Genomic DNA, 18,995 nt, shown 5'->3' with positions numbered 1-18,995 from the left:
ACTGTCTAGAGGCAGTTTCCAGACCAGTAGACCAGGTAGAGGAAACACAACAGAGCCCAACGTTCTCTGAGTTGAAAAGACAAAGATTGCACTTCGGGGAGGCCAATGTAGCCTTATTTTCAGGAAAGAATACTGGAGAGATGAGGAAAGTATGCAGAAAATAAGCTACAGGATCTGCAGAGGAGTTCCCATGAGTCTTTGGCTACTAATCTGTCACATGTGTACAGCAAACTACTTGAGGCTGGGGAAAGAATTGCCAGAAAGTAGACCAAACAACTCAGAGACAGCACAAGGCTGAGAAGAGTTTATGTTTCTACCAGCCAGAGTGAAAGGCCTTTTTATATGATATATGGAGCATCAAGGAGAGTCCTCAGAAGGGTACTGCACCATAGCAGTTGGCCTAAATTAGCCCTAGATTGTAAGATGCTCTATACCCATCCTACAAAGATTAAAAGCAAGACTCAAAAGTTTCAAATTGATTCCAAGTGATTTAACTAGGTGCCAGACCAAAATTGAGCACTCTTTACAAATCTACCATGTAACAATGTATACAGTATCCAGTAAAAAAATTACCAGGCAGGCAAATGTGTAGGAAAATACTAACCATTACCAGAAGAAAACTCAATAAATAGACCCAGCAATTAAATAAATGACATAAAAAGGATATCCAAACAGCTATTATAAGCTCCACATCCTCAAATTATACAAGGAAATATAAACTTGGTGAGGAGAAAATAAAAAATATTTAAAAGATCCAAATACAACGTCTAGAGATATAATCTAAGACATCTAAATTTAAAAATACACTGAATGGGGTGAACAGGATATGACACTGCAGAAGAGCAATAAATTTGAAGACATTCAATAGAAACTATTCAAATATAAGCATGGAGAGAAAGAAAAATGAAGAAGAAGAAAAAAGCCCTGCTGTGCAACCATGTCAAGCTGTCTATTATATGTGTAATTAGAATCTCAGAAGAGAAGAAAAGGTGATAAACATAAAATATATTTTTAAAAATAAGTGCTAAAAACTTTCCAAATTTGCTGAAACCCATAAACCTATAGATCCAACAGAACCCAAGGATAATAAATGTAAAGAGAAGTACACTAGGATGCATAATAATAAAATTAGCTAAAAACAAAAACAAAAAGCTTTATAAGCAGCCAGGGTGTTGGGGGGGGGGGCGGGGGAAAGAACATTATATAACAGTGGGAAAAAGATAAGGATGACAACAACGATGACCAAAAAATGTAAATCTGTATTCTATACCCAGGTGGGAAAACATTTTTCAAAAATGAAGAAAAAAGGAAGATGTTTTAAGACAAAAAAGACCTGATACAATTCACCATCAGAAGCATTATATAATAAGAAATATTAAAGGAAGTTCTTTAGGCAGAAGGAAAAAAATGCCAGACAAAAATATAAATCTATACAAAGCAACAGTAAACATGTCGAGTATAAACACAAAATGCATTTTTAATTTTTAGTTGCTTTATTTTTCTTTTTTTTCCTTTCTGTTGTTTTCTTTTCTTTTCTTTTTTGAGACAGAGTTTTTCTCTGTTGCCCAGCTGGAGCACAGTGGCACGATCTTGGCTCACTGCAACCTCAGCCTCCAGGGTTCAAGCTATTCTCATGCCTCAGCCTCCTGAGTAGCTGGGACTACAGGCACCCACCACCACATCTAGCTAATTTTTGTATTTTCAGTTGCTTTCAAACATAATTGTTCAAAGCAAATGCAGTGTATTGTTGGGTTTATAGCATATATAGATGTAAAATGTATGAGAACAACAGCACACAGAATAATAGGGGAAAAATATAAGTATACTGTTTTAAGATTCTTAGCTCTCTATATAAAGCTGTATAATGAAAAACATGATCCAAGAAAAATGCCTCTCACAGTGTCTAGAACACTCAAAAATAATTTTTTTCACCCTCTTGAATAGGAAAGAATACTTTAGGCAGAAGTGAAAATGGATATAAAGACTTTGAGGCAGAAGTACAGTAGGGATATATGAAGATCAGCTTAGAGGCTAGGAGCTGAGTGAGACTACGGGAAAGTAGTAAGAGATGAGGCCAGACCATGCAGGGTCATGTAAACCATTTTCATGACTTTGAGGATTTACGATACACAACATCAAAGTAAAATAATTTATTACAGAATATATTTGAATATTGATCCAAAAGCAGTCATCTCAGCTAATACAAACTACAGAAGCTAAAAGAGGAGGAAAAGGACTTCAAAATTTATACGGTACTCATAACTCTACTCATTAGAGTTCCTGAGTGTATCCCCCAAAGCCATTTTGCTATTTCACAAAGGTCATATGTAATTGATTTTTTATGGATAATTATATTGAGTCTGACTTTCTGTCTCTGATATTGAAGTACTGCCTACACATAAATGTCAAAGCCAAATTTTCAGAAGGAGCAGAAGGCATGAACAAGTTTTCCAAAAACAGAAGAGTAAATTTTGTCTGCTCTTCTCCCTCCCTTCCTTGTTTCCTTCCTTTTCCTCTCCCTCCTTTTTTTCCTTTGTTTCTTTCTTTCTTCTTTTTCTCTCTCCCTCCTTCCTTTTTCCTTTCTTTGTCTCTCTCACTCATTCTCTTTCAGTGTTGATTACAGATACCACTGAAAATAGACATACAAGGCTGTCAAAATGTATAAAATGGAAAGAAAAAACATGTTAAACAAAGAACTTCATCAAAAGCATAACATGTTCTTTCAAAAATTGACTCAGAATTTTTAAGTCACCCTAGTTTTTAATTAAGTCACAAATTTTTTAAACAAAAAAACAACCTTTCTGTTTCCTTTACAGCCTTTTGACTGCTGTCCTTAGGTAGCTATGTGTAGGATCATTTGATTTCATGTCTATCTTCTCCAGAGCATAAGCTCCATAAATGCAGGCAGTATGTTTTTTGTTCATCACCGATTATTTGGCTTATAGCAGATACTCAATATATATAATAAGTGTGGATCATAGTAACAGCATGAGATAGGAATTATCACCTTTTTATGACTGTACATGTTGAAGCAGAAAATACAGGTGTAAATAATCAACATGGAATCTCCTACCAAAGAATTATGTCAGACTAAATAATAATAAAAACAACAATAATAGCAGGTAATATTTACTGAGTACTTTTAATATGTGAGACAGTTTTACATAATTTATTTCATTTAATTCCCACAACAATCTCATAAGGTAGGTAATAGCATTATTCCCATTTTATAAATGGGTTAATCAAGGTTTAAAGAAGGTAAATAAATTGTCGATGGTCATATAACTAGAAGATTTAAGATCTGAACCTAGCATCTGACTCTACAGAGGGGGAAGAAAAAAGAAGAGAACTGAATTTAGGAAGCTGCAGGCTGGTTGCAATGAATTTTGGGAGATATGAAAGGTATACAGTTTGAAGAATGTAATGTGGAAATAACTGACTGGTTAACATCAGGTTACCTCAGGTTACTTTTTGTTGTATGGATGAAAGACAGAGAAAACTTCATTATTATACCAAACAAAATTAGCCTGTTTGGGAAATTTGGCTCGCTCTCTCCTGATTTCTCAGAAGGTCAGATAACAACCTAGGTCGTTGACACAGAACTTTAGTATGAATGACTCTGTATTGATTTTCAGTCTGGCCATTTGGGACCTAGTACAGGAGCTTAGTCCAAAACACTGCATCCTATACTTTTTACTTAACAGTACAAATGTTTTACATTTACTTTTATACTTACATGATATTCGGTCACTACTCCTTTATAAACTTCATAGAATTCCTCAACATTAACCCGATCCATATTGAACTATATTAAAAAATAAAACAAAACAAAACCATAAACCAACCAACAAAAGGGAAATAAATAAGCCACACTTAGCACTTAACACTTGTAATCTCTTCTTTACTCTAAAACATAAACTTTACATAGATTACTCTTTGAAGAAAAAGTGTTATTAAACATCAACTCATCAAGAATAATAATGGATAACAGCATCACTCTAGGTTCTGTACGTGCATCATCTCATTTAGCCCTCACAACCACCTTACTGCATAGGTAGTATTAATGGCTCCAACTTACAGATGAGACTACTAAGACTCAGAGGAGTCATACAACTTCCTCAAACTGGCATCCTATCTCAAGCAGTCTGACCCCATTGATCATACTTTTACCTACTACACTACATCTCTCTCTGAATAAAACCTCATTCTTGATACAAAAGAAGATTTATATGCAATATTAATTATACTATTGATAGATTAGTGGCACAAGAAAGAAATATTACTAAAGAAAAGTAGTTCAGACTTTTAGAGGAAACAGAAAACAATACCATTTTCCTCCCAAGCATTCGGAAAAATCCCTAGTTAGTCTGGTTTGTGTTAAAGCATTTATACAAGTCATGTGGACTTCCTGCTACTCTTCAAAAAGAACTGTAAAAGTATGCTTACAAAGTAAGTCTAGAAGGACTTATTCTTATCAAGGCTGAATTTAAATTTAGTTAGGAATAAAATTTCGTTAAATTCTAAGGTTCTCAAAAACTAAGACCTTATTTTTTAAAAAAAGTAGCCTCAGAATTCCCAGTTTTATTTTCCCTCCATTTTGCTTGTTTATTGTTGCCAGGATTGAAGACCCACTGAGAAATTTCTGCCAATATGGACAATCATTTAAGCTAGGAGGATTTATTTTTATGGGCAACATTACTACCATAGGGCGGAAATTCTGTTGGATTTCAGTGTTTTATCCAACATTCACATATGTTTTGCTAAATGCAACAAAATACTAATAGAAGATATCATTTATTAAATACTTAGAATTTGAGCCAGAAATGATTATTTTATTTAATCTGCTGAGTAACCCATTTAGGCAAATAATAATGCTTTCATTGCCTAGATGAGAAAACTGAGAATAAGAATGCTTGACATTTGGCCAAGGCCACATGCCTAGAAAACAGCTGACCCGCGCCCTGCCCGGCCAGCCGCCACATCCGGGAGGGAGGTGGGGGGGGTCAGCCCCCCGCCTGGCCAGCCGCCCCGTCCGGGAGGGAGGTGGGGGGATCAGCCCCCCGCCCGGCCAGCCGCCCTGTCCGGGAGGTGAGGGGCGCCTCTGCCCGGCCACCCCTACCGGGAAGTGAGGAGCCCCTCTGCCCGGCCAGCCGCCCCGTCCAGGAGGGAGGTGGGGGGGGTCAGCCCCCCGCCTGGCCAGCCGCCCCGTCCGGGAGGGAGGTGGGGGGATCAGCCCCCCGCCCGGCCAGCCGCCCTGTCCGGGAGGTGAGGGGCGCCTCTGCCCGGCCGCCCCTACTGGGAAGTGAGGAGCCCCTCTGCCCGGCCAGCCGCCCTGTCCGGGAGGGAGGTGGGGGGTCAGCCCCCGCCCGGCCAGCCGCCCCGTCCGGGAGGGAGGTGGGGGGGGTCAGCCCCCCGCCCGGCCAGCCGCCCCGTCCGGGAGGTGAGGGGCACTTCTGCCCGGCCGCCCCTACTGGGAAGTGAGGAGCTCCTCTGCCCGGCCACCACCCCATCTGGGAGGTGTACTCAACAGCTCATTGAGAATGGGCCATGAAGACAATGGCGGTTTTGTGGAATAGAAAGGGGGGAAAGGTGGGGAAAAGATTGAGAAATCGGATGGTTGCCATGTCTGTGTAGAAAGAGGTAGACATGGGAGACTTTTCATTTTGTTCTGTACTAAGAAAAATTCTTCTGCCTTGGGATCCTGTTGATCTGTGACCTTACCCCCAACCCTGTGCTCTCTGAAACATGTGCTGTATCCACCCAGGGTTGAATGGATTAAGGGCGGTGCAAGATGTGCTTTGTTAAACAGATGCTTGAAGGCAGCATGTTGGTTAAGAGTCATCACCACTCCCTAATCTCAAGTACCCAGGGACACAAACACTGTGGAAGGCTGCAGGGTCCTCTGCCTAGGAAAACCAGAGAACTTTGTTCACTTGTTTTATCTGCTGACCTTCCCTCCACTATTGTCCTGTGACCCTGCCAAATCCCCCTCTGCGAGAAACACCCAAGAATGATCAATAAAAAATAAAAAATAAAAAAATAAAAAATAAAAAAAAAAAGAAAGTGAAAATGCAATACTGTGAAGATGCAAAGGTGAGCAGAGAGAATCCAGCAGTAAACAGTGTTAATAAAGTACTGGTCCTATTCAATCATGCTAAACTTAAAAAAAAAAAAAAAAAAAAAAAAAAAAAAAAAAAAGAAAACAGCTGACCCAAGATTCAGAAATAGATCTTTCTGACTCCACAAGTCCATGACTGTGTTTGCTACTACACTACCATGCCTTACCTATAGGCTCAATTAATCATTTTTAAAATTATTTTTTTCATTAGTACAAACTATACCCAATCACCAATCACTATGCTAAACTGTAGATCTAGAATTAGGTCAGTGTTTAAAACTAACATTTCTATATTTTTTTAAATAGGCTTACATGTCATCCTACAATCTTGTTAATATATCACCAAGCTAATACTTTTAGAAAGTTTTGGCTGACAATTACTTTATAATTCTAGGTAAGATTCTTCAAATATCAATTTTCTCATTAGTCTTTAAGTTTTGCTCAATGACTTTGTAAACTATTTCCCTTTTTTTTTTTTTTTTTTTTTTTTGGCTTATTGGCACAAAATAAAACTCCAGTTTGTGTCCTGGTCCTTGATTTTGGGTAATCTTAAGACTTTAGAAAGCTGTTTCTTTTCAGAAAATAAAATACAAATAATACCAGTAAGAAAATTCTCAGCTTCAAAATGGCTATTTTGGTATTTCACTATCAAAAAAGCATAAACTTGCTGGGCTTCAAACACTGTAAAAACCAAATTGTTTATCTGATTTATATAATAATCTGTTGCCCAATTTCTAGTCAAATGTACCGATGAGTACAGCACAAAGGTATGACCTCTACCAAAGTGGGTGTTGTTTCTCACTGAAAGGTTTCCTAGGAATGTATGAACAATGCAATTTTGAACAAGCATGGGCTCTGAAGGTGCAGCGGTACAAGTGCCAACAGAGTTGCTAGAATACACTAACTCCAAAGACGGTCTTGAGAGGAAGTCCAAAAACCAGCAAAAGGCACTGGTTAGGGAAAAAAAATCTGAACTGATTCTCTTCCTTCATTATTTGTTTAGTGAAGAATCCAGAAGACAGAAAACTCATCACAATTTCTCACTTTGATTCTACTTTTTGTTTATAAGAACAAAATACAGTTTTTGGTCCTTATTTATTTTGCAACTAAAGTTTCCAGAATTGTATAAACTTACCTTATAAGCTTAAATTAGGTGTATCATTGAATATTACTTCTCTCAGTAAAATATTATATGGGAAAAATCATTTCAAAAACCATTTTTTGACTACAGGAAGGTTACTGAGTTCAGTAAGTATGTCTTTTATTTTTAATGTGGTTCATGAGTACACAGGGAACATTCAATGTAAAGCATTTTATAACTATTTTTGAAAAAAATCCTCACAAATATTATGGTTCATTGTAAACTACCTACCATCTGCATAGCTGAGATTTCAAAACCTGCATCTCGGATAGCCATCAGGATCTTTCCCAACAGTCCTGAAAATGAAGGACAATGAGTGAAAAAATACAAAATTTTAAGACATTTTAGTTTCTTAGAAATGCAAATTTTTTACAGCAAAGTACTTTTTGTTTATACTCTATATTTAAAAAAACACATATTTTGCAAGAGAAACTAAATTAAATCCCTAATACTGAGCATTAAATCTAATCATTTGATTTCCTTAGTAAGTGCTTCAAGAATATCAACAATGGTTCTGAGGTTTATGCAAAAAACTTTTAAGATAATATTTTGCCTTTAAAGACCCTGAAGTCTAGGTGATATAGAGAACATAAAAATCAAGCAATTATAAATGGCATTATTTAATACAAAGAAACGAAATGCCAAAGTACCAGATACAGAAGGAATTCAAACAAGAGTTCAAAGAAGGAGAAAAATCAAATTGTAACTGAAGAGATAGGAAGAAGCTTCAAGGGGAAATGAAAAGCATGAATGGTCCTTAAAGGCTGTCCTTAAAGGACAGATGGGCTTATACAGGGATAGGAGAGAAGGCACACATCTGGGAAAGTGTGAGCATATTTAAAAGACAGTAAGAAGACAGAAAAGAAAAACAAATAAAAAAGGAAAAGAGATTGAATTCAAATCGATAAAGGCCTTGGATACCAACATGAGGAATATAGTCTTTATCCTACAGATGAGTGATTTCTATATTGGAGTCTATAGTCTCTGGGCGAATGGGGCTGACTTTGAGATTCCATTTGTTTCCTATAAAAGTCTAAGTTTCTTTTTTTCAAGTCAACTAAAACTCTGTCTCTTACACATACATGCACAAAGGCACACACACACACACACACACACACACACACACACACACACACACACCATATTCTGGATCATCTGGATCTTACCGAGTGACCCTAAATCACCATGTACTATTAGTGTCTGAATGTGCATTTGTATTTACTATCTTACCATAGCCAAGTAGTGCTATTTTAATTGTAGCAGGCTGAGGGGTGAGAAAAAGCCAGAGGTGGATCTGTTTCTCAAATGATACATCTGTACCAAATGAAGGAATGATATCATAGCATGCTGTAGAAACAAAGGTTCTCAGAAGCTCGAAGACAGAAAAGCGGTGGATTAACTGAGTCATCACAGTAGAACAGGCTCATGCCTAACTCGGAGTCTGTACTATATTCACGTTAAGCTTGTTTTTATGGCAAATAACATCTTCTGTCACATTAATGCTATTATGTTAAATTCTGTTTTATATTTTCCTTGCTATGAATTTGCAAATTATTTTAGCTATGCACTTGTATGTGCAAAAGTTTGTATTTAGTTTTATATTTGGACATATTTAAGTTGTATTACTAAAAATTAAAATAATTTATGTCAACACTGAGCATCCATGAGAATAGTTTTCCTTCAAAAAGAAACACTGCCAAAAGAAATGAGAAGTCAACAAAAATGTTGAGTGAGAAAATACAAAACTAAAGTAGTATTTTAGGAAGGTCACTAATGCAATAGTGATGAGCAAGCTGGTCTGAAGAAAAGAATAAGTAGTGGAAAGAATAGCAAAAGCTTTTGAAATCATTTAGAATGCTGATTGGAAAAAAATAGGCCATGATATATTTAAATATTTTCTCTCTTATTTTGAACTTCAAAGCGTGGATGGCAGCAGTAGAGAAAGGAGGTAGTGAATATAAGATATTTTCAAACAAGAAGCAATGGGATTAAACTGGATACAGAGTATGAAGATGAAAGAAGGATAAAAGATGATTTCAAGATTTTGAATCCAAGTGAATGGAAGAATGACAGTACTTTTAAGAAGAAAACAAATAATGATGAAACCAAATTAATAAGGGGAAAGACACTGAATTATTTTGGACATAGAAACCCAAAACACACTAAATAGCATTTATAGAGTAGGAAACTGATCAGATCTTGAGGATGCGGCATATCCAATGGCTGAATGAGTAAAATAAACTCCCTGCACAAAATTAGTGACATGGGATTGCATACCAACAGATAGAGTTATAAAGACAGAATAAGAGGTACAGAGAGGTTAGAACTGAAATGATGCCAAGAGGCATTTGGAGACAGTACTTTATATAAAGAGCTGGAGAAGAATACATATTCAAGGCAAAAGGAACATTAAGCAAAGGTAAGGAGATGTAAAACACCATAGTTCTGGAATAAAAGTATCTTCATCTTACTGAATAATAGAGTGGAAAGGAAATGAGACAGAAGAGAAGGGAGCAGAGGTGGCAGAAGCCATGATAGAAGGACTTATGGACCATATACAGAGGTTTGGATTTTATCCTGTAGGCCAGAAGTTCTCAAACATTTTGGTCACATAGACCCTTTAGCTCTTAGATAGTACTGAAGACCTTTATATAGGTTATCTCTATCAATATTTACTATAATATAAGTTAAAGTGTGCTTATTCTCCTTTACTTGACAAGTGGTAGTTTCTTAGCCTTTATATAGGTTATCTCTATCCATATTTATTATGATATGAGTTAAAACAAAATTTTAAAATATTTAAATATAACAAAAATCCTTTAAATGTTAACATAAATAACATTTTGTGAGGAAAAAATTATAATTTTTTAAAAATGTGATCTAAGCCAAAAGGCCAGGAAGAGATTATAGTATTTTTTTTAATTAGTGAGAAGAGAGATATTGTTTTACATTTTTAAAAAATCTCTTTAATGTCTCATTTAATAAAAGGCAGCTGGACTCTCACATTTACTTCAGCTTTCAATCTGTTGCCATATGTTGTTTTGGTTGGAGTATATTTAGTTGAAAAATAGTGGAATATTTTAATAATCTTTTACAATAACTGTGTATATTTTCCTTTACTTGATAAGTGGTAGCTGCTTAAAAGTTTGTTGCAATGTATAATCTAAAACCTTTATCAATAAACTTTTTTTTACCCTGTTACATTAAAATCCACTGGTCTATCTTGTATGTACTTCGAATGAAACTATGATATGACTCAGACATGATTTTTAACATCACACATTAATCATTTGGCAAATACCAGCTCACTGAGTTATGCAGATTTTCCAAATGCTGATTCATTTCATTATACGTCAAAAATCAATTAAAAATTTGTTAATATCATCACCAATTTCATCAGAATAGTCTTTCTATTCTGTTATACAATGTATTGGGAAGTTGTCAAACTGAAAGTGGTGAATACAGTTTTCCAAGGTTCTAAGTTTAGTTTTCCTTTGTAGTTTATCTTCACTTGGATTTTATCTTTGGCAAAGGCTATTGTCAGTTGTTTTTTTTTGATATGATAGGCTTACTTAATTTGAAAGACAACGCCTGCCAAATACCCAAGTCTGAATAAGCACAATTTGTCTGTCAGTCATTCTTTCAAGTAAAAATGGTATTCCATAAAAGAAAAAGCATCTAATTGAGCTGACAGTGCAAACAATTGTGAATAGGATTACTCACAAATGCTTTTCCTTAAAACCATTATATGGAGCTTTATGTGTACTTCACATTACTTCACACAGAGTATTAAAAAGACCTATATTTGAGGATCAAAAAGTAATAAAATTATTTTTACTGCATCTAAGATATTCTTAACTAAGTATGGCTTTTTTTTTCCCCCTGCAGATGCATGATGGTTAAAAATACAATAACTACTAGCACAGTTTGGTGCCACTGCCTTGATTCATTCTAAGGCAGTGGCAGTTTTATTCACCATCGCTTTTGCACCATCAGTGCAAATGACAACACATTAAGAAAGGCAATTAAGTATGAAATCAGCTTTGGTCTTGCAGATCCATAAAAGGGTCTCATTAATGATAATAAAAAAATGATTACATATTAACCCTAATCTAAATATGAAATTTAATCTAATCTAAATATTAAACACTATGCTTTAATCAATATGAAAAGAAATTTATAATCTATATCTATTACAAATTCTAAGAATAAATAGGACAAGTTCACACGATATATAGGAAGATGCTCACCATAGAATTATTAGTAATAAAAAAATTTTAAGTTCTAAATAATAAAAAACAGGAAAAAGTTAGATAAAGAAGAATAAGTTCCTACAACTAACTTTTTACTCAGACTTTAAAAATCACATTTTCAAATATTATTTAATTGCATAGAAAAAAATTCAAAGTACAATGTTAGTGCTATTCAAAATTGTATACATAGGATAATTCCCAATTCACTTTATAAAACTAGTATTATCCTGATATTGAAATCATACGAAGACAGTACAAAAAACGAAACTACACTCCAATAGCCCTTATAAATATAAATATAAAAATTCTTTTTAAAAAATTTTAAAACAATAATTTATTTACTTAATATGAGAAAGGGTCTTACTATGTTGACTAGCCTGGTCTTGAACTCCTAGGCTCAAACAACATTCCTGCCTCAGCCTCCTAAATATCTGGGATTACAGGCACATACCACTGTATCTGGCTAAACATAAAAATTATTTCCAAATGTTAAAATTTTAGAAATTTTATGATTTCCAATAAATTTTAAATTTTATAAATTTAGCAACATATACAAAGAATTACACACCATGACCAAGAGATGTTAATTTCAGATATGCAAGCCTGGTACATTATTCAAACTATCAACCAATATATTAACAGGCTAAGGAAGAAAAATCACATGAACACATCAATATATGTTGATCACATATCTGTCTATAGATATATATCTGCATATATTGATACGGAAAAAAACATTTGAAAAAATACAACACTCATAAATAAAAAAAACTGTAAGAAAAAAATAGGAATAGAGGGCAACTTCCCCATCTTCATAAACAGCATCTACAGAAACCTACAACTAACATAATAGTGAAAGACTGAATGCTTTCCATGCAAGACAGTAAACAAGGCAAGAATGTCCATTCTCATTGCCCTGATTCAATATGGTGCTGGAAAATTCAAGTCAGTGCAACCAGACAAGAAAAGGAGATAAAAAGTATACAGACAAGAAAGGCAGAAATATAACTGTCTCTATTTGCATATGACATGACTGTCTATATAGAAAATCCCAAATATCCTAAAAAAAAATCTAGAACTAATTATTTCAGCAAGGTTGAAAGATACAAGGTAAACATACTAGATCAGTTGTATTTTTACACACTGGCAATAAATACTTGAACACTGAAACTAAAAATATAATAGCATTTATAATCACTCAAAAAGAAAATAAAATTGGGTGTGAATCTAACCAAAAATGCATAGAACTTGTGTATGAAAACTACAAAATGCTGGATGAAAGAGCTAAATAAATGAAGAGCATACAGTGTTCAGGGAATACTTCACACAATAAAGATGTCAATTCTCCCTAAATTGACAAATAAGTTTAACAAAATTGTTATCAAAATACCAGCAAGTTTTTTTTTGTAGCAATAGATAAGATTATTCTAAAATTATATGGTAAGATAAAGGAACTAGAATAACTAAAACAATTTCAAAAAAGAAAAATGTGAGGTAATCAGTCTACTCAATTTCATGGTTCATTATTAACTGCAATAACCAAAAGATGGTGTAGTATTGTCAGTGATAGAGATCAATGGAACAGAACAAAAAAAAACCCAAAATAGAACCACACAAATATGTCCAACTGATTTTTTACAAAAGTGCAAAAGCAATTCAAATTAGAGAGATAACTTTTCAACAAACTCAGTAAAGTTAGGAAATAAAGTCTCCAAGAAAAAAGAGTTACTTCCCAGAAGGAAGTCTACACAATGAAAGGATAACACAAATTTGGGGAAACAGCTAGTTTTTTCTCATCTACACATTGTATAAGCTAGTCACATATTATTACACATAATCCTCACAACGCTGCTATGGACTGAGTATTTGTGACCCTCTGAAATTAAGATCCTAACTCCCAATGTGATAAAGGTAGGGCCTTTGTGGGGAAGAGGTGATTAGACAGCAAGAACAAAGCCCATGTGAATGGCATTAGTGCCCTTATAAAAGAAGCTCCAGAGAGTTCTCTTGCCTCTTTCACCATGTAAAGGCACAGTGAGAAGGTGTCATCTATGAAGAAAACCATGGGCCCTGACCTGAAACTGAACCTGCAGGACCTGATCTTGGACTTCCCACTATGGAGAATTGTGGGAAATACATGTTTGTTGTTTAAGACATCCAGTCTATGGTATTTATATTGTAGCAGCTCAAATGAACTAAGATAATGCCTACGAGGAAAGTACTATTATAATCTTCATTTTATAGACGTTGAGTATCTATATTCAAGGATTAAACAATATGCCTTAATAGCTAGTAAGTGATAGAACTGAATTTCAAACCCAGTTTTGCTTGCCCCAGAGCCTAAGATTATATTATAATAAAATAAATAATCAAAATATTTAGTTGGCATATGTATGTACCTCAATTAAATAATTAAATAATTTATGTATACGCAAAAATATACATATGTGTATATATGTATATACACAGCTATGAAACATCTTTTTGATCTTCTGAATATATACCATAAAATCTTTAACAGAGATGGTTATAGAATGTATATCTAGTAAATTCTGAATTGTTCAGAAGATCATCACTTAATTTAACTTACTGATTATTCAGACTTTAAGATTTCTTTCCTTCTTACCATTCTGATTCTTATCAATTTGGCAGAAAAAGGAGGAAAAAAAGATCACTTTATTGTTTATTAATAGTTGTAGAAAACTGCTTAATAGAGAGAACATCATTAAAAATTAAGTTGTTGGCCGGGTGCGGTGGCTCACGCCTGTAATCCCAGCACTTTGGGAGGCCAAAGGCGGGAGGATGATGAGATCAGGAGATCGAGACCATCCTGGCTAACACGGTGAAACCTCATCTCAACTAAACAAAATACAAAAAATTAGCTGGGCATGGTGGCAGGCGCCGGTAGTCCCAGCTACTCGGGAGGCTGAGGAAGGAGGATGGCGTGAACCTGGGAGGCGGAGCTTTCAGTGAGCCGAGATTGCACCACTGCACTGCAGCCTGGACCACAGACCGAGACTCTATCTCAAAAAAAAAAAAAAAAAAATTAAGTTGTTAAAAAGTAGATGCATAGTATTCTTCAAAATTCTAACAAAATTGGTTTTCATAGTTAATAATCTAATAGTTTTATTTTGCCACATGTATCTATATCAAAAATATTTCTTGTGAAAATAACTTATTCTGATGTTAAGGTCTTTCCTGGCATCAATATTTTCCCTTGATATCACAATATCTACCACCTGGGTGCAGTGGCTCATGCCTGTAATCCTAGCACTTTGGGAGGACAAGGTGGGTGGATCACTTGAGGTCCTGAGTTCAAGCCCAGCCTGGCCAACATGGAGAAACCTTATCTCTACTAAAAATACAAAAATTAGCCAGACGTAGTGCCACATGCCTATAATCCCAGCTACCTGGGAGGCTGAGGCACAAGAATTGCTTGAACCCAGGAGGCAGAGCTTACAGTGAGCCAAGATTATGCCACTGTCCTCCAGCCTGGGTGACAGAACAAGATTCTGTCTTAGAACAACAACAACAAAAATAAAACAAATAAACAGAAAATCATAGTATCTATCATCTATAGTATACCTCACAGCAATCTTGCAGCCAATGAGCCCCTTACACTGTAGAAACACTTGAAAAATATCGTTACCATGAATGTTAAACTTACTGGATGTAACAGCAAGATACAGATGACAACAAAACCCTACCCACGAGCATGAGAGCCCATGAAAAGGACACTTTGGTGAGCAAAACAACTTACAAAACTGAAATTTAAAGAAGCGACCAGGCTGTTGTACAAGATAATTCACTATCACCTGTATGCTTTGCTTCACAATCCATATAATAAACAGGGGTGGTGGGAAATAAAACGAAACGATTTTTAAAAATGAAAAAATGTCAACAAGGAAATCTTGCAGTTTATTTTGGAAAGAAACTGAAAGAAAAGTTTTAATCGTGATGTAGCCAACAGTACACGAACTAATAAAACTGGTGCCTAAAATAGACATGTTTAATATTAATAACCATAACCAATTTAAATCAAATTGGAAGGATATGATTTCCTTTAAAATTTAAATCTAGTGAAATAAAATTCAAAGCCATTTTAACTAAAAAATAGACGTGTATCTTTAAAATATGATTAGTGTAAAGACAAATAAAAAAACTAGAGATTATGAGAGTTTAATGTTCAATGCTAACGTATAAAAGAAATCACAAGTGTTACTAAAGTCAACAGAAGGAATTTAATACTAATCTTGGCCAACATGCATAACAAATAACCTTAGGCACAAAAACCAGGTGGAAAAGCTTTCTGTCTCCTAGAGAGCAATATGTTACTAGGCAATACCACTTCACTGATAATCTTCCTGTAATTTTTAATGGAAGCACTCAGATTGGTTTAAGCTACAAATGTCTATGGTTTTCTGCCTTGCAATAAGGAAAAATATTGTAGAATTATATTAAATCAATTGCAGACAAGAGTCTGGATTCCAGACCATCCTGGGCAACATGGTAAAACTTCATGTCTACAAAAAATATGAAAAAAAAAATTAGCCAGGTATGATGGTGTGTGCCTGTAGTCCCAGATACTCAGGAGGCTAAGGTGGGAGGATCACTAGGGCTCAGGAGGCCAAGGTTGCAGTGAGCTGAGATGGCACAACTGCAATCCAGCCTGGGTGACAGAGCGAGACCGTGTCTCAAAAAAGTAAAAACAAATCAAAATAAATAAGAGTTTGGATTCCACAGAATTGTTAAATTGGGAACCAGTAAGGCACTTAGGTCTTAATGGATCTCAAATTAATCCATCAGGTGATCATAAAACCCACATTAGTAGAAAGTAGCTTTTAAAAGACAGATTTAATTCATCCAATAGATTTCTGATCCTCCACTAACACCACATACCCAAATCTGAAATTCACATTTTTCCTTACCAATTTCCTAACAAGAACAAGCTGTACATTCCTTACAAGGTAGTAAAAAGAGTAACCAATAGAACTTTATTTTATTTGTATTTTTTTTAGAGGTGGGGCCTTGCTATGTTACTCAAGCTGGACTTGAACTCCTGGGCTTAAAGTGATTCAACTACCTCAGCCTCCCAAGCAGCTAGGACTACAGGCATGTGCCACCATGCCCAGCTAATTATTAAAAATTATTTGTAGAGACAGGGTCTCACCGTTGCCCAGACTGGTATCAAACTCCTGGCCTGAAGTGATCTTCCCACCTCAGCCTCCCAAAGTGCTGGGATTACAGGCATAAGCCACTGCATCTGGTCCAGTATAACAACAGCTTTGTAGATATACCTACAGTATGGTGACTTTGTGTACTGAAATTCATCAAGATGCAATTAAGTGAGTAGAAAATAATAAAAACAGGCTCCATACCATCATAGGGACAGCAGAGAAGACCTATGGGAATGAAGATTTCCAAAAAAGAGTAGTCAGGGGTTCCTCCTCACTGTGAAGAAAGACAGGCTCAGCATGCAAAGGAAGCTAAGAACAGCTATACCTTGGTTGAAATAAGATCACAGTTTTAAAACAAGGACAGTCTAAGAAAAACAAAATAAAGTAGGGTACTGAGTAGATAGGCTGGAAACTGAAAACTGTGTAAGACTGGGTAAATAGATCATATGAAGTCTAAAGTCAAAGCCAGGTTAATACAGAAAAGTTAACCACACAATCACAAAGTAAAATTAAGTTTCTACAGCACAGGGTACTGCCAGCTATGGATAGAGTGAGCTGCTTCCTAATCTTAAGAGGCCAGTCTCTATGTGGTTGGAGTAAGCAAATGTCCCATTAGAAGCCAAATCCATGTTTCTAGGAGATTTTCATGAATGTTATTATGCAGGGACTATTCTCATTATATGAAAATCTCAGTTTTAAAAATTTTTTTATTTCAATAGTTTTTGGGGTACAAGTGGTTTTGGTCACACGGATGAATTATATAGTGGTGAAGTCTGAGATTTTAGTGCACCCATCATCCAAGTAGTGTACATTGTACCCAATAAGTAGTTTTTTAATCCCTCACCCCCCTCAACCCTCCCTCTTCTGAGTCGCCAAAGTCCATCATAGAATTCTGTATGCCTTTGCATACCCGTATCTTCGTTCCCACTTATAAGTGAGAACATACGGTTTTTGGTTTTTCCATTCCTGAGTACTTCACTTAGAATAATGGCTTCTAGCTCCATCCAAGTTACTGCAAAACACATTATTTCATTATTTTTATGGCTGAGTAGTATTCCATGGTGTATATATATCACATTTTCTTTATCCACTCATTCGTTAATGGACACTTAGGTTGGTCCCATATGTTTGCAACTGTGAATTGTGTTGCAATAAACATATGCGTGCAAGTGTCTTTAATATAATGACTTATTTTCCTTTGGGTAGATACTGAGTAGTGGGATTGCTGAATCAAATGACAGATCTACTTTTAGAAGAAATCTCCATATTGTTTTTCGTACAGTTTGTACTAATTTACATTCCTACCAGCAGTGTATAGGTGTTCCCTTTTCACCACATCTACGCCAACATCTATTATTTTTTGACTTTTTAATAATGGCTATTTTTGCAGGAGTAAGGCAGTATCTCATTGTATTTTTAATTTGCATATTCCTGATGATCAGTGATGTTTAGCATTTTTCATATGTTCTTTACCATTTTTATATCCTCTTTTGAGAAATGTCTATTCATGTTATTTGCCCACATTTTGATGGGATTTTTTTTTCTTGTTGATGTACTTGAGTTCATTGTAGATTCTAGATATTAGTCCTTTGCTAGATGTATAGTTTGCAAATATTTTCTCCCACTCTGTAGGGTGTCTATTTATTCTGATAGTTATTTCTTTTAATGTACTCAAGTTTCTTCTATTTAATTAGGTCCCATTTATTTATTTTTATTTTAGTTGCATTTGCTTTTGGGGTCCTACTCACGAATTATTTGCCTAAGCCAATGTCCAGAATAGTTTTTCCTAGGTTATCTTCTATAATTTTTATAGTTTCATGTCTTAGATTTACATCTTTGAACCATCTTGAGATGATTTTTGTATAAGGTAAGGGATAAGCATCCAGTTTCATTCTTCTACATGTGGTTATCCAGTTTTCCCAGCATTATTTATTAAATAAGGTGTCCTTTCCTCAGCCTGTGTTTCTCTATGCTTTGTTGAAGATCAGTTGGTTGTAAGTATTTGGATTTATTTCTGGGTTCTCTATTCTGTTCCACTGGTCTATGTGCCTACTTTTATACCAGCACTATTTTTGTAACTACAGCCTTGTGGCAAAATTTAACATCTGGTAATGTGATGTCTCTACGTCTGTTTTTTTGTTTGTTTGTTTGTTTTTTGCATAGGATTGCTTTGGCTATTCAGGTTCTTTTTCTGGTTTCATATGAATTTTAGAATTGTTTTTTCTAATTCTGTGAAAAATGATGTTGGTATTTTGATAGGAATTGCACTGAATCAGTGGATTGCTTTGGGAAGTATGGTCATTTTC

General features: G+C 35.3%; 1 protein-coding gene across 6 annotated transcripts in view; it reads right to left on the bottom strand.

Annotated features, from left to right (window-relative positions):
• NME7 (NME/NM23 family member 7) overlaps positions 1–18,995 on the bottom strand; it is a 229,686-nt gene that overhangs the window by 98,281 nt on the left and 112,410 nt on the right. For all 6 annotated transcript variants that reach the window (XM_003824616.5, XM_055111833.2, XM_063604074.1 and 3 more), the window contains 2 exons: positions 7,491–7,555; positions 3,737–3,805 (listed from right to left, as the gene is read on the bottom strand). In XM_003824616.5, the coding sequence (XP_003824664.1) occupies positions 3,737–3,805; positions 7,491–7,555 (134 nt within the window). The remainder of the gene's footprint in view (positions 1–3,736; positions 3,806–7,490; positions 7,556–18,995) is intronic.

The sequence above is a fragment of the Pan paniscus genome, chromosome 1 (assembly GCF_029289425.2).
Source record: "Pan paniscus chromosome 1, NHGRI_mPanPan1-v2.0_pri, whole genome shotgun sequence".
In the NCBI taxonomy this organism is placed as follows: Eukaryota; Metazoa; Chordata; class Mammalia; order Primates; family Hominidae; genus Pan; species Pan paniscus.
This window is presented reverse-complemented; position numbering and strand designations above follow the sequence as displayed.